We start from the raw sequence: 13665 nt of genomic DNA, 5'->3' as shown, positions 1-13665 counted from the left end.
TTAAAAGGTAGCTTAATAATTATTGTTACTTGCCCATATCAGTGACAGTGGGCAAACCTCTTCGCTTCAGCCTCAAGGAGTAACCCTGGGGAGCGTTCCCACTCAAGTACAGAATCCACAAGACATGCCTGGGAGTGCTAAAAATCCCTGCCTTTAAAAGCAGGACTGGGCTTTTACAACATAAAGTGATTGACTGGAATTCACATGTTCGTGGGCTAGCCATGCTAGCTCAGCAGAGCAACATTCATCTTAAAATAAGTTATTAGTACTACCAATCCTTGGTTGCTCTATCAGGAAACACCTGCCTTCCACATCCCTGCCAGTGGCAGTAGCTGTCAGGATACACAGGGGTTTCACATCCTTGTGATGTCGTTTTTTGAGGTTGTCAAGAGAGGCTGGTCTCGGTGTTTTTCAACAGCAATAATAGTGTGATGTCCCCCTCCATCACTGTTAATTTTCAAAAGTTGGGTGAAATTTGAGCTGTTTAAGCCCTACATAGGCAGTGTCCTACTATAACCTGAGTGACCTAAACCCACTATGTTCTGAATCCAATAATCCACATCAACACCTGCTAACCCTCTGTCACTTTTCACTTTCTCTGCAGTCATTTTTATACTTAGCTTGGTACACAACTATGTCTATCCTTGGGCACTACAACAACTTCTTCTTTGCTGCTCATCTGCTGGATATTGCTATGGGTTTTAAGACATTGCGAACTATTTTGTCTTCAGTCACTCACAATGGCAAACAGGTTAGTGCTACATGCAAAGGTTTGAAAATAAGTACACTGGGTAAAAGTACTGGAAAAAAATGTTGTACTGGAAATACGGGAATGCAATTTATTTTTATCATGATAGGATTGAGCCTATCTTCTGCAGCACACTTAATACATGCTCAATCCCATGAAATTACAACAATCTGTACCCACCAAGTGATGACTTCTTTAAGTGTTGTACGCAATAGAAAACACATCATTTTAGAAAAATACAAGAGTATGAATTATTACCTAGCCAGCTCCTTCTATATTCTTGATGATGAGCTGATTGGTGATATATATTAAGAATACACAATCCCTCCTTAGCTATAGCAGTAATAATGATCTGAGCACTGAGATTTCAATACCTGGCAAATAAGAATGTGCTTAAAGGTGTGGGCATTCTGCACTGTGGAATATGCTTCTATGGCACTTTATCATGCAAAAGTCAGGTTAAATAAAGTGTACTTCTAAAATGAATTGTTAAAATTTCTGCAGGGAATCATGCTCTGATCTCCAAAGTATCCATGTTCCTAGCTAGCATAACAACAAAACCCAAGCTTTACAGTTACTTTTAAACTCACGTTTAAGAAATCTAAATTCCCCAAAATATCATTTCAAACATACGCATTCCATTCCTTCTCAAATGCAGTAACATATATTTTAAGCCCACTCCTATGCCCTGATAGATTTGTCAAAACCTTTTAAACCACATGATGTTTTGGAAGAGGCATAAAAATAAACCCACCTGAGGTGATGATGTATTATATCACACAAACAAGTGAAATCTCTAGTTTTATACTATTTGTTTTACTTCAGGATGACCAATTTCATGTGAGTTTCAGGATGACCAATTTCATGTGAGTTTTAATGATTGTAATGATTTCTGTATTTTCCTTATGACATTTTTAAAATATAATAGTCAAAACTAAGCATAGTTGACAAAACTGTTTTAAACTGTTTTAAATTCTTAACAAGCAATGAATAGTTTTTCTAATCCTGCTGCTTTTCTGGCTAGTAAATGTGAACACTGAAAGACAGCTGCAGATTTTTGAGCTGAAATGTTCATTTTGGGAGCATGCTGACAGATTTGCAGATAGTGATAGTTGATCAGCTTGTCCTTCAGTACTCTTATGTTTCTTTTAAAAGAATAAATACTGGTTGTTGCATTTTTAAAAATATATAGCTTTCAGTAAACTCCTCTCCAGAGCTATATCTTCTAACAGCAACTTCAACAGGCAATATAATCTAATCTAATTAACTGCTAAACTTTTTCACCTAATGATTTTATTTCCTTACAGGCAGGATCTGGAAATTACTTACTCTTATCTAAAAGGTTTTCTCTCCACTTTAGCAATGGCTTTTCTAAACAGCTTTGAAAGAGAAAATAGACTATGATAGGTCTTTATGAGTCCTAATAAGTCCCAGCTGAAATTGTCAAATTATCAAAAGGGTTTTATTTTTATTACTTAATTTTTATTGTATATCCAGTGTTTCAATTTACTATAATTACACTTTTTTAAACTAAAGAGTGCAAAAAATTGCTTTGGTGATATACACATAACTGCTGTCTTTAGTTTCCCTATTGGGAAAGGTACAATATCACCCATTTTCAATATTTAAGGCAATGCACCAAGCAGGCATGTCTCTGCTGACAAAATGATATTGACACCTAATTTCATGTCACGTCTCTATACACAGCTTGTGCTTACTGTGGGACTCCTCGCTGTTGTAGTGTACCTTTACACTGTGGTGGCCTTCAACTTCTTCCGCAAATTCTACAATAAAAGTGAAGATGAAGATGAACCAGACATGAAGTGTGATGACATGATGACGGTAACTAAAACATCACCTGCATGCCTCAAATATCATCCTGAATTTTCAAACAGATACTTTAGAGAGAATGATAAGTAAGGAGAGATGTGTTTGTTGTTAAATCCATTGGATTCTTCTTCCTGATACCTGTCCTTTTGGAAATACATAGTCTTGAAATTCCCTCCGCATTCTCCAGTGGTCTGAGCTCAACAGCAAATAGGAAGGTATTATCAATTTTTCTCCTAAATACTGTGGTTTATGATGTACCACAATGCTTTTACAGCTGAGGATGGCAAACCCTCAAACTAAAAAAAGGAATTTCTTGACAAACTGGTCAGAGCTTCAAAAAGAAGCTGTGTTGTCACAAATAGAAGCCCCATTTGTTCCCAATGTTCACAAGCGTGCAAGCTCTTCCTGTCCTTACTTAAGTTATACGAATTAAGTGATGTTACTAGCACTAGGTATAAAAGCCTGCTCCAAAATTACAATTAGTAATTTAGTAATGAATAAAGAAGTCAAGGGTGAGAAAGCAGAAATTACAACTTATTTTGGGCAATCCCAATTTACAATCTGATTTCTACCCATTGACACTGAATGTTATTTCTGTCAAAATAACACATACTCAACAGATATATTAATGAAGAGGATTTGATTTTCTTACTATATACAGAAAACACGAATTCAGGTAGTAAAAATGTAATATTCAGAGTTTGGGGCCAGCTGATATCTCCCATGGAACGGAAACTCTCTGCTCTGCATTTTACACCAAAGATAGAATAAAATAACTCAGAACAGAAGTGTATCATAGACTTCACAGAATGATCCACCCTATTCTTGATCTTTCTTTTAAACACTCAGTGCAGGTTAGACATGCAAATTACAGAAATTGTGAAACCTGCCCAAACTTTGTGAGCCGAATACTATGGTCTGGTCATAAAATAGGTGTAGGAATAATTAGAGTAATAAAACTATACTTCATTTTAAACCACCCTATCAAGTGAGGCAAATAAATTCTAAGCTGAATTTTTAAGTATTATTAAACTAGTACTAGCATCTTATGTCATCAGTAAAACTGCATTATAAAAATGTTTAGTGTTTGCAAATGCCAGGTTTTATAGTCATTATTTAACACCCACTCCTGTGTAATGTGACTCCAGAACACTGGCTGTGCTTAGAGATTGATGTTGTTTTTAACCCACACTGTGTGGTGGTTTACAAGATTCTGTAGCCAATCATACAGGAACATCAGTAAATTATCACTCCTGCAGAAGATTCCATTCCAAAATACTTACAGAGCTTAAATAGACAGATTATTGAAGATTTTTTGATTGAGATTTATATCTTCAAAAAATATGACAATACTTTTTTGTAAAGCCATTTCTTCTGTATTGAACTGAACACAGGTTGTTTCACAGATCACAACTTATTTACAATGTAATAAATCGGCCATCTAGTATTGCAAAATTAATTTATCTAGAAACCACCTACAAACAGGTAGATCTACTTGTTCTGAATAAACAACATATTTATTTTATGGCAATATTTTCCACATTTCTAAACTTCACTGCAACACTTTGAAAGATGTCCTCTGCTTACTCAGAGCAACACAGAACCTTAGGAGTAGAATATGGTTGAATACAGAAACAGCAAATACAAGAAAAATAATGCCAAAATAGTCTCAGTCTGAAAGTAACACCCAGGGAGTGAGGAGCAGGTAACAGCTGATGCTGACTCCCCCTCTTAGTAACTGTACCTGAAGGTGGAATCACATTAGTTAAGACAGTAACAGATTTTTGGTGCAGTGTGTTTGATACATGAGGAATGATATCATGTGTTCTCGTTTTAAATTTGCCAAGAGAATTATCAGAGCAGAATAACAAAAAAAAAAAAAAAAAGCCCAAAAGAATACTTAATGGTAAATATATTTTCCTCTCTCTTTTTTAGTGTTACCTGTTCCACATGTATGTGGGTGTAAGAGCTGGTGGTGGTATTGGAGATGAAATTGAGGATCCTGCTGGAGACCCTTATGAAATGTACCGAATTGTCTTTGACATCACATTTTTCTTCTTTGTCATTGTTATCCTACTGGCCATTATTCAAGGTACCATCACTTACCTTAGTAGACATTGTTCAAAATTGATTCATCTTTTTAAATCATATATATGTCTGAGGTAAATTTAGCAGTATTGCTGTAAAAACTTATTTCTGAGTTTATAAAATCATTAATTCTGAAAGTAATATTTTATATTAATTCATACCTTATAGGCCTTTTCTCTATTTTCCCTAAAGTCAAAGAACAAGTAATGTAACTTACATGGGTTGCAGTGTTTATGAACACTTTCATAACTATCCAGCAACTATGAGCCTTGTGCACGATCACTGTTCTTTTATACTAAGAATTTAAACTTGGGAGAGCCTTGCTGAAGACACTCTTCCCACTTTTAGCCTGGAATCACCAGAGCTGACTGGGAATGTAGACTTTCCAATAGGAAAGGGTAAATGACATGTAGAAAGTCACCATGGCCACGTAGCCATTTCCTTTTTTCTTTAGAGACTGATTTGCAGTTTTAATTGGTTTGCAGTTGTGGTTTACAGCAAACAACACCCCTCTTTGGTGATGGGCAGCAATCAGCACTCATTGCCTAAACTCTTAAAAGGCTGTTAGGAAAAAACCGCACTGTTTTATGGCAACCCGGTGGCAAAGAAAAAATGTAACATGTCTATACTAAGAAAAAGTTACAAATGTCACAGTCCCCAGAATGATCCGATTCTTTTCTTAAAACGTTGAAAGTGGAGGAGCAATGCTTCAAATGTGAAGCAGACTCACAAACTGTCCAAGGTGGGCTGTGGGAGCAGAGCTGTCTTTGTTGAACAAGACTTGGGATATAAGAGTTTCATGAGAAGGAAGAGTGAAAATTAGTTTCATTCATGGGAACAAAAGAGATGAGCTTGTGTGAGGTTAAATGGTCTATAATAAAGCACAAAAAAGTCCTTCCACTGTCAAGATTGTGCCTGTGTGTATAAAGTACACTAAATTCTAGACACTGGAGGACTGACATTACTTGCAATGTGAATACTGCTAAGTATTGAAGAGTTGCTACTTTTCTATTTGAAATAGGTCTGATTATCGATGCTTTTGGTGAATTAAGAGACCAGCAAGAGCAAGTGAGGGAAGATATGGAGGTAGGAAGCACATTTCATTTTTCACTGCTCTTGCTCACAGAGATTTTTACCAATTAGTGTCTTTGAGTTAAAATTCATCTGTAACCACAACTTTTGCTTTCAGACCAAATGCTTTATTTGTGGAATTGGCAATGACTACTTTGACACAACCCCACATGGCTTTGAAACACATACTTTGCAAGAACATAACTTGGCAAACTATCTGTAAGTACATTTTACAATTGGAATTGTGATAAAGAGACCTTTCAGATGTATTGTAATTTAGGTGCACACATTGCTGAATATCCCAAGGCAGAATTCTACAAAACTGAGGAATATTTCCTGTCCTTTCTGGTTTCTCCATCTCTGTTCCACACTGCTGATTACCTTCAAAGTGCTCACCTTATACATGAGTTACCTCAGTAGTATGAGAACAGAGGGCACATCAACTCCTTATTCTGCTGGGAAAAAAGCCAGATAGGGGGGAAGGAAAGGGGACAGTTTAATAAGTTGCTTTAGTTTGGAAGTTTTGATTGTGACTTCTTGGGGGGCTTGGTAATGCTGATGAGACCATAGAAAATTGGCTTCAATTTGACAAAAAAGAAAATCCAAAACAAAGCAAATAAAGGCACTTGTAGAAAGCTCTTCAAAGATAAGCTCCAAAAACTAATTAACTCTGTCCCTATAGTTCTTTAGTGACAGTGGAGCTTTTTGAAACTTTGAAGCATTCAGGAGCTGTACATATTTGGGGCTATACCAAACTCCCAAGAGAGTGCTCTTCCACTTTCATTAGTAAATATTGAGCAGACCTAAGAGGATATTAAAAAAGGTATTCTTGTTGCATCAGTTATTCATACAACAAAGATAATTAATTATATGAGCATTGCACCAGCAGAATGAAGGGAGAAGCTGGTGAAATCTTATAGCAGTCTGGCTTTGGAATACTGCATCTGAACTTTTTAAAAATTTAAAAAAACATCAGTTGCTTAATGTGATGCAAATTTCTATTAATATCCCTAGATTTACTAGCCTACAACATCCAAGCTTTTCTTACTATATTGAATCGCTTTGCTGTTACATGGGAACCTCTAATTCATCATAAATTAAAAATGGCCACTTTCTTCATAGTAGAATATATAATGATCAGTCTTTTTACCCAGGTTACCCTTTAATTAGACAACTGTTAAAATCAGCGTGCTTTCCTTCCTTCACAATGAAAGCACACAACTAAGCTTAATTCGAAAATCACGGCAACAAAACTGTCAACCATGAGTAGCATTACCTCTAAACAAACCACAGTTGGTTCTCTACAGTCTTCCTGATTACTTGAAGCTCTCAACATTTGGTGTTGGGGAAGGATAGGCTCAGCCTATAAGCTGTACAGAAGCAGTGCTCAGAATTCCTGGTGCAGCTCAGTATTTGCCACACTTCTCATGCAGTAGCCATAGTAACTTCTTCCAAGGTGAGATGTTAGAGCATATGTGCTCAGAATTTGGCATATACCTTATTCAGGTATTGCTCCTCACACTGAAACGAAGGAAATGCTAAACTGCATTTTTCTACTTCTACAGCTTTTTCATCTGTTAGCACTTTCACAGGAGACATGCTTCAGGACAGAATTTTCTTCCTTAAAATAAGCACTTTAGATGCCTAGCAGCATCATTGCTTTGCTGGTTGGCATAATCTTCCTCACATACCCCAGACTAGAAAAAGGTCAGACAGAGATATTATGTTACCTGCATTAATACTCACACTTCATGTGCTTGTTTCAGGTTCTTCTTAATGTATCTAATTAACAAGGATGAAACTGAGCATACTGGCCAGGTGAGTAGAAAATAAAACTTAAGAAAAACCATTAAGATAATCTTTAAACATTTTTATCTTCTCAAGCCTTGTAGCTGTGTACCAGCAGGTGGAACTGATGTACCACTGAGAAGTGTGGATGATGCCACTCTCCCCAAGAAGTCTACTGCCAGTGAAAGAAAAGAGGGGTTAAAACAAAAGGGAAGGGGGGACGCTGCACTGTGCTATTTCACCCAGCAGTGAACTCTGTCAGAAGTCAGTTACTAGTAATCTTACTGTTATCTTAGCTCTGAAAACAAAATCTCAAATGTAAAGGTGTAGTTTATTCCCAAAAGGCTTAAGTAGTTAAACTACTATATTTATGGTCAAAATCTCTACATACATGTGTAGAGAGACAGGCATTTGGGTGACTGTATGTTTAGCACTGTTAGGTCTTAAAGGTAAATAAATAAGAAAATAAGTAGAACTTAATTATATTGTATGTCTAATAAGAAGCTTTTAGGCAAATGCTACCAAAGTAACTTTGTTTTCCATTCAGAGCAAAACACATTTGCTTATATACAAATTTATCAACAGTTTTGCTCTGATAAAAATAGACTGATTAATTTAGACTTAGATATTTTACTAATAGAGTTTAATTGCAGCACTACTGAATTAAGAGAAGTATAAAACTTTTATAAACATTATTGAGTTACAATCTTTTGAGTTCCAGTGTATTTAGCTTGTGGTAGCAGGCACAGTATGTGGTTATTGTTAAAAACTTGTCTACAGCAATAACTGCACAGTGACTGGTAGAAAAAATACTCTTTCTCATTTTCAGGAATCATTTGTGTGGAAGATGTACCAAGAAAGATGTTGGGATTTTTTCCCAGCAGGGGACTGCTTCCGAAAACAGTATGAGGATCAACTTGGCTAATATCACAAAAGAAATGATTTATTCATGAACTGCTAAGATCCAGTATCCGAAAAAAAAAAAATCTATTCCTTTCATGGCGTAATTTCACGGCTTGTATTTGCTTTAAATGTCTTCAAAGTTCAAGACACACATAAAATTTGACACTATTTCAGAGGCTTTTTGTACCTATCACATATGAAACAGGTCTTTTGTTAGAATTTTAATTAGCAAAAACTATGCCAGATTAACTTAAGCCTTCCAGTTCAAACATGGCCTAAAATTATAACAACTTCTAAACCACATCATTAAGCTGGTGTTTGGCAGTACAGTTGAAAGGGCTAAAAGGCATCTTAATTGCACATCTGACATTGAAGAACTTGAACATCAGAGACCGTACCTCAGAAAAAATAGTTCAACTAACTGCTGTCCAGTTTTTCCCCATAGTATTTGCTAGTGAATGTATTAAGATACAGTTTGAAGAGCTTTAAGCAGTTAAAAAAAATCATTTTCAAACACTTTGTCAACCTTGAAACATTAAAGTGCCTTAAAACCTCTGTAGACATAGCTATGCAAACTTTTTGTTAGTGTTCAAGATGAACAGACCCATTAACTGTATTGCTTTTCTGTCTTTCTGTATCGAATTGCACTTGAAGTTTGTTTATATACTACCTTCAATAACAGCTTATTAGATGCTGCTGTTAAAAGACATACACTGTATCAAAATGAACACAATTGAAATCTTAGGCCAAAATAAAACAATGCTTTACGGTCACCTGCAAGTAGAAGTTGCTAGGATTATGCTTTTTTTTTCTTTCTTCTAATAAAAAGTGCCCATTGCAATAAAGTATTACAAACCAAATATAACTGTTTCTATCGTCTTTCCCATTTTTCTTCAATATGGCATTTTGTGACAATGTAACTGAAAACACATACATTCATTGTTCATCCACAGCTTTATTTTAAGGACTGCATAGAACAAGTACAAGCCGAGGTACTCTTTCTGCACCGTAGCCTGCTTCTTTAGCAAAGAAAACTAACTTCATCACAAATTTTAGATCTCTCTATTAACATCATTAGTCTTCAACAATCTTGAATCTCATCTAAATTAATTTTGGTTGCACAAAATTTAAAGTGCCAGCAAAGAAAAACAGACATTTAGCATACAGAGAAAGGAAATAACAAGAAGACAAAGAAAGATTCAAGTTTCTCTGTAATGTTTGCTATATTCAATTATTCATATGAGGAAATTTGAGCTTCAGGAAATCATGCTGTCCAGCCAATCTTCAAGCTCTTCTTCAGTAACATCTTTAGATGTACTTTGCTGCTGCTGTGATGATGTGCTCTTCTCTTCAGGCGTATCTACTTTTAAAGGCTCTAAAGAAGTAAAAACAACCAGACTGAAAATCTGGAAACAATTCCGTACTACCTCTGTCCTGCACTGTTCTGCTTTTAATGCACAACTGACTGTATTTAAACACAATTTCTCCTTCTTGAAGAACAGCAAGTCATATTCCAAAAATAGTTTCCAAGCTAAATTTCATTTTGTAAAATTAATGCTAGTAAAGTTTGAAAATAGCATTTAGAAGAAGCCATCAGAAATATCTGTCAATTCTTCTGTACACCATTAGCACAATGAACTAAAGGCTGATGCAGTTACACGAATACTTACTCTTCCTTGCAATAAAATTCCCTAGCAGTACACTTTTTTTTTCTTTAATTTAAATTTTTGTTAAATCATGAGCCCAATGCTGTTTTGCAGAAGAATTTCACTAAATGTTTAATGTGGACTGACAATAGTGAAACTTCAGGTTAGCGAGGAGTTAAAACTGAAAATGAACACAGCCCCAGATAAATGTAGTGTGACAGAGACGATGATGATAGCAGTATTGTTGACTGGCTAATCAAAAACATCACCAGAATGGAGAGCAATGGAAATAAAATAAAGTCATGCTGGGGAGAAAACTTACCATTTTCCTTACAATCAATTTGCAAATCTTTGTCAGTTGATATGGTGCAGGATAATGTACCTGACGCAGGTCTATTTTCTGTATTAATGGGAGCCTCTAAATTCAGGAGGAGATCTAGTTCTTCATCCAAATGGTCAGTGTCTTGATTTGATAGTGGATGGGCTCTTTGAAATGATTCTCTTGCATTTGCCCTAGCGCCATTTTTCCTCCCAGGTTCTGATGGAGCAACAGAATTACCAACAGGATCAGAGACCAACCCGGTTTCACTTCGAGTCAGAGACTGTCGAAACAGCTGCTCTCTCTTCTTCCCATCTTCAAAAATTTTAGATTTCATCTGTGGAATGTCTAGAGGTGTTGATGCCTAGGAATACAAGAAAGGACTTGAGTCTTTATAATGATTATCTATTATAACAAATCTGTCTAATTTGGATTATAATTCATACTTGCTATATTTGATCACTTAAGAAGGTATAGGAAATTTGAGCAGAACTGAACTCCGAAGTAAACTAAAGTTATCTTGATACTTTTACAAAAGCAAATGCAAAATAAAATCTCCTTTTATCCCTTATTACAGAATATGAGATTGTATGCTGACATTGCTACTGACAGAATCATAGAATGGTTTGGTTTGGAAGGGACCTTAGAGATGACCTGTTCTAAGATGTCTGCCATGGGCAGGTAACTTTCCACTAATCCAGGTTGCTCAAAGCCTCATCCAACCTGGCACTGAACACTTCCAGGGATAGGGAGCCCATCGCTTCTCTAGGAAAGCTGTTCCAGCACCTCTCCACTCTTACAGTCAAGAAGTTACTAAAATCTAATCTAAACCAACCCTCCTTCAGCTCAAAGCTATTTCCTTTGTCCTATCTATACATGCCCTTGTGAAAAGTCCCTCTCCAGTTCTGTTCTGTAGGTCTGCTTAAGGAACTGGAAGGTGCTGTAAGGTCTCCCTGGCACCTTCCAGTTCCTCAGCCTGAAGAGCCCCAACTCTCAGCCTGTCTTCACAGGAGAGGTGCTTCAGCCCTCTGATCAACTTTGTGGCCTTTCTCCACACTCATTCCAATAGGTCCACGTCTTTCCTGTGCTGGGGACCCCAGAGCTGGATGCAGCTCTTCAGGTGGGATCTCACAAGGGCAGAGCAGACAGTGAGAATCACCTCCCTCAACCTGGTGGTCAGGTTTTCTTTGAAACTTGGCAGACATTGCTGAGTCATGTTGAGCTTTTCATTCACAAACACATCCAAAGTCCTTCTCCCTAGGACTGGTCTTAATCCTTCTGCAAGGGCCATACTTCTCCTTATTTGGACAAATGGATCCTTTTAAGAATTTTGTTTTTATATTTGTCTCACTGACTCTTTTCCCTTACATTGGTATTTTTCACAGTTTGAAGGAACACTTTACAAACACTGTTGCTATCCCACCACTGGAGAATAAATGACATTTTCTTCACCTGTACAATTGACAGTTTTACCTAGAGGGATTGATTCATGGAAAAAAATATGTATGTTGATATTAGCTATGTAGAAGGTTAAATCACTATTAATATAATTAGCAGGAAGAATGTGAAAGCACTTAGAAGATTTTAGTGCAAGCTTTTAACAGCTGCTAACAAGAGAAGCAAACACAAAATAGTGCAATCATTCCATGTCAAACACTCTGATATCTGATTTCAAATCTAATATGCTGCCCATCCAGATATTTTAAGGCCAAGTAAGCACACAGAATGTGTCAATATTTGAGGGGTATCCTGCATTACATGCCACTTGACACACCAGTCTAAATGAATGCATTTACTTATATAATACATTATACTTCTGTTTGAAGACTAATCATTCTTGCACACATTATTTCTCCTAAAATATTTTCATTTTCTTGTGAAATTTCATAGCATTACCTGCACAAGGTCAGCAGCTACATTCAGTCTTAGATGTAGAGGCAATTCCTGAAGGGCCTGGACCAAAGACTGGCAGTCAACAGAAAGCGCAGAGAACTGAAACACAATTCAATGCATAGTACACTTGAGAACAAAATTAAACAACCAACTAACAAAACCCCTCATAATTTTAATGTATTACATTCCCCTGCCACATACATTCAAGAAATCTAATGAAATGCACAAATTAATAGTTTAAAATACACTCTTAGGAAGCAGCTTGGCTAAATAATAACATATGAACACCTAAAATGCAAATAATCACTTAAGGCTAAAAACAAGTTATAAATAGAATGCTCCTTAGACAATACCTTGAAATTCCAAAGTAGGAAACAGTTCAGGAAGTTGGCATAAGAATGCCATAAGAAGCTTTTCCAACTGAAACATCTTTCGAACAGTGAAGCTTCCATGCAGTTTGAAATGCCATTCTTTAATGAGTTGCTACTATTTCCTAACCAATCATCCTGTATAGCTACTGTGTAGCTAAATTTAATACGTCAAGAGAGGCTTTTCATACTTCCCCAAATGTTTTGATACTTCCAAAAACAACAAAATATATTGTTATAAACACTTCTAAAATAACACTGGAGAAAGATATGCTCCTGCTGCTAAATGAGAACTTATTACTGTGACAGGTATTGAAGTTGCCTTTTCCCTTGACTGTTTCTTTAAAAACAAAATTACACAAAATGGACGAGCAATATTTGCAATTTCTACAGAACAGACCAGGTTTAAGTAGTTTTAAAACAGATTTCAAGCTCAGAGTACAGCAGAACATTCTGAGCATGTTCACCGTGGGTAAACTGGCAAAGAGAAATCTGATATCCATCACATATTTTAAAATCTGACAACGAAATGCTTAAGTGCAGTTTATACTCTCAGTCTATATTTTCATGGAAGTAGAGAAGTTGCTTCCAAATCTCACTTGCAGAGACAAAAATTTGTCCCTCTCAAAATGATGTAGACTGGCACAGACGTTTAGATGTCCCAATACTCACAAATTAGGAGAGTTTTGTGACATATCATAAGAGATTTGTCAAAGAAATTCATACTGCTTCCAAAAGCCAGTCAACACCTTTTAACAGGCTTTTAACACCTGCACAAGAAGCAAGAATTGAACATCATAGTGTGTTTGATAGTATATTTACAAAATTTAAATGAATTTTTAAAAGAAACAATGCAGTTGATTTAACAGTTTCTTGTATCCAAATTCAGGTTCTGGTACCCAGTAACGAGAATAAAAAGACTAAAAAAATATGTGATGTAAGAATTTTTCTTCTGGACTAAGCACTTTATTTTACAATGGATTAGTGATCACCATCAAAGATGATTCACTG

The 13665-nt window shown here is 36.1% G+C and overlaps 2 protein-coding genes across 2 annotated transcripts in view; one reads left to right on the top strand and one right to left on the bottom strand.

Annotated features, from left to right (window-relative positions):
• RYR3 (ryanodine receptor 3) overlaps nt 1-9137 on the top strand; it is a 194785-nt gene extending 185648 nt beyond the window's left edge. The window contains exons 97-103 of the mRNA XM_066188306.1: nt 605-751; nt 2456-2590; nt 4514-4670; nt 5688-5752; nt 5856-5956; nt 7504-7555; nt 8355-9137. Of these exons, the coding sequence (XP_066044403.1) occupies nt 605-751; nt 2456-2590; nt 4514-4670; nt 5688-5752; nt 5856-5956; nt 7504-7555; nt 8355-8450 (753 nt within the window). The 3' untranslated portion in view covers nt 8451-9137. The remainder of the gene's footprint in view (nt 1-604; nt 752-2455; nt 2591-4513; nt 4671-5687; nt 5753-5855; nt 5957-7503; nt 7556-8354) is intronic.
• Nucleotides 9138-9367: 230 nt separating this feature from the next.
• The window catches only part of AVEN (apoptosis and caspase activation inhibitor), an 85672-nt gene continuing 81374 nt past the window's right edge, over nt 9368-13665 (bottom strand). Inside the window, exons 4-6 of the mRNA XM_066188308.1 lie at nt 12290-12385; nt 10397-10757; nt 9368-9803 (exon numbers count right to left, since the gene is read on the bottom strand). Coding sequence (XP_066044405.1) covers nt 9685-9803; nt 10397-10757; nt 12290-12385 — 576 coding nt within the window. The 3' untranslated portion in view covers nt 9368-9684. The remainder of the gene's footprint in view (nt 9804-10396; nt 10758-12289; nt 12386-13665) is intronic.

This window comes from Chamaea fasciata, unplaced genomic scaffold (genome assembly GCF_029207755.1).
Source record: "Chamaea fasciata isolate MVZ Bird 193981 ecotype frontalis unplaced genomic scaffold, bChaFas1.0.hap1 SCAF_7, whole genome shotgun sequence".
Taxonomy (NCBI): domain Eukaryota; kingdom Metazoa; phylum Chordata; class Aves; order Passeriformes; family Sylviidae; genus Chamaea; species Chamaea fasciata.
Note: the sequence above shows the minus strand (reverse complement) of the source record. Positions and strands in the feature narration are given on the sequence as shown.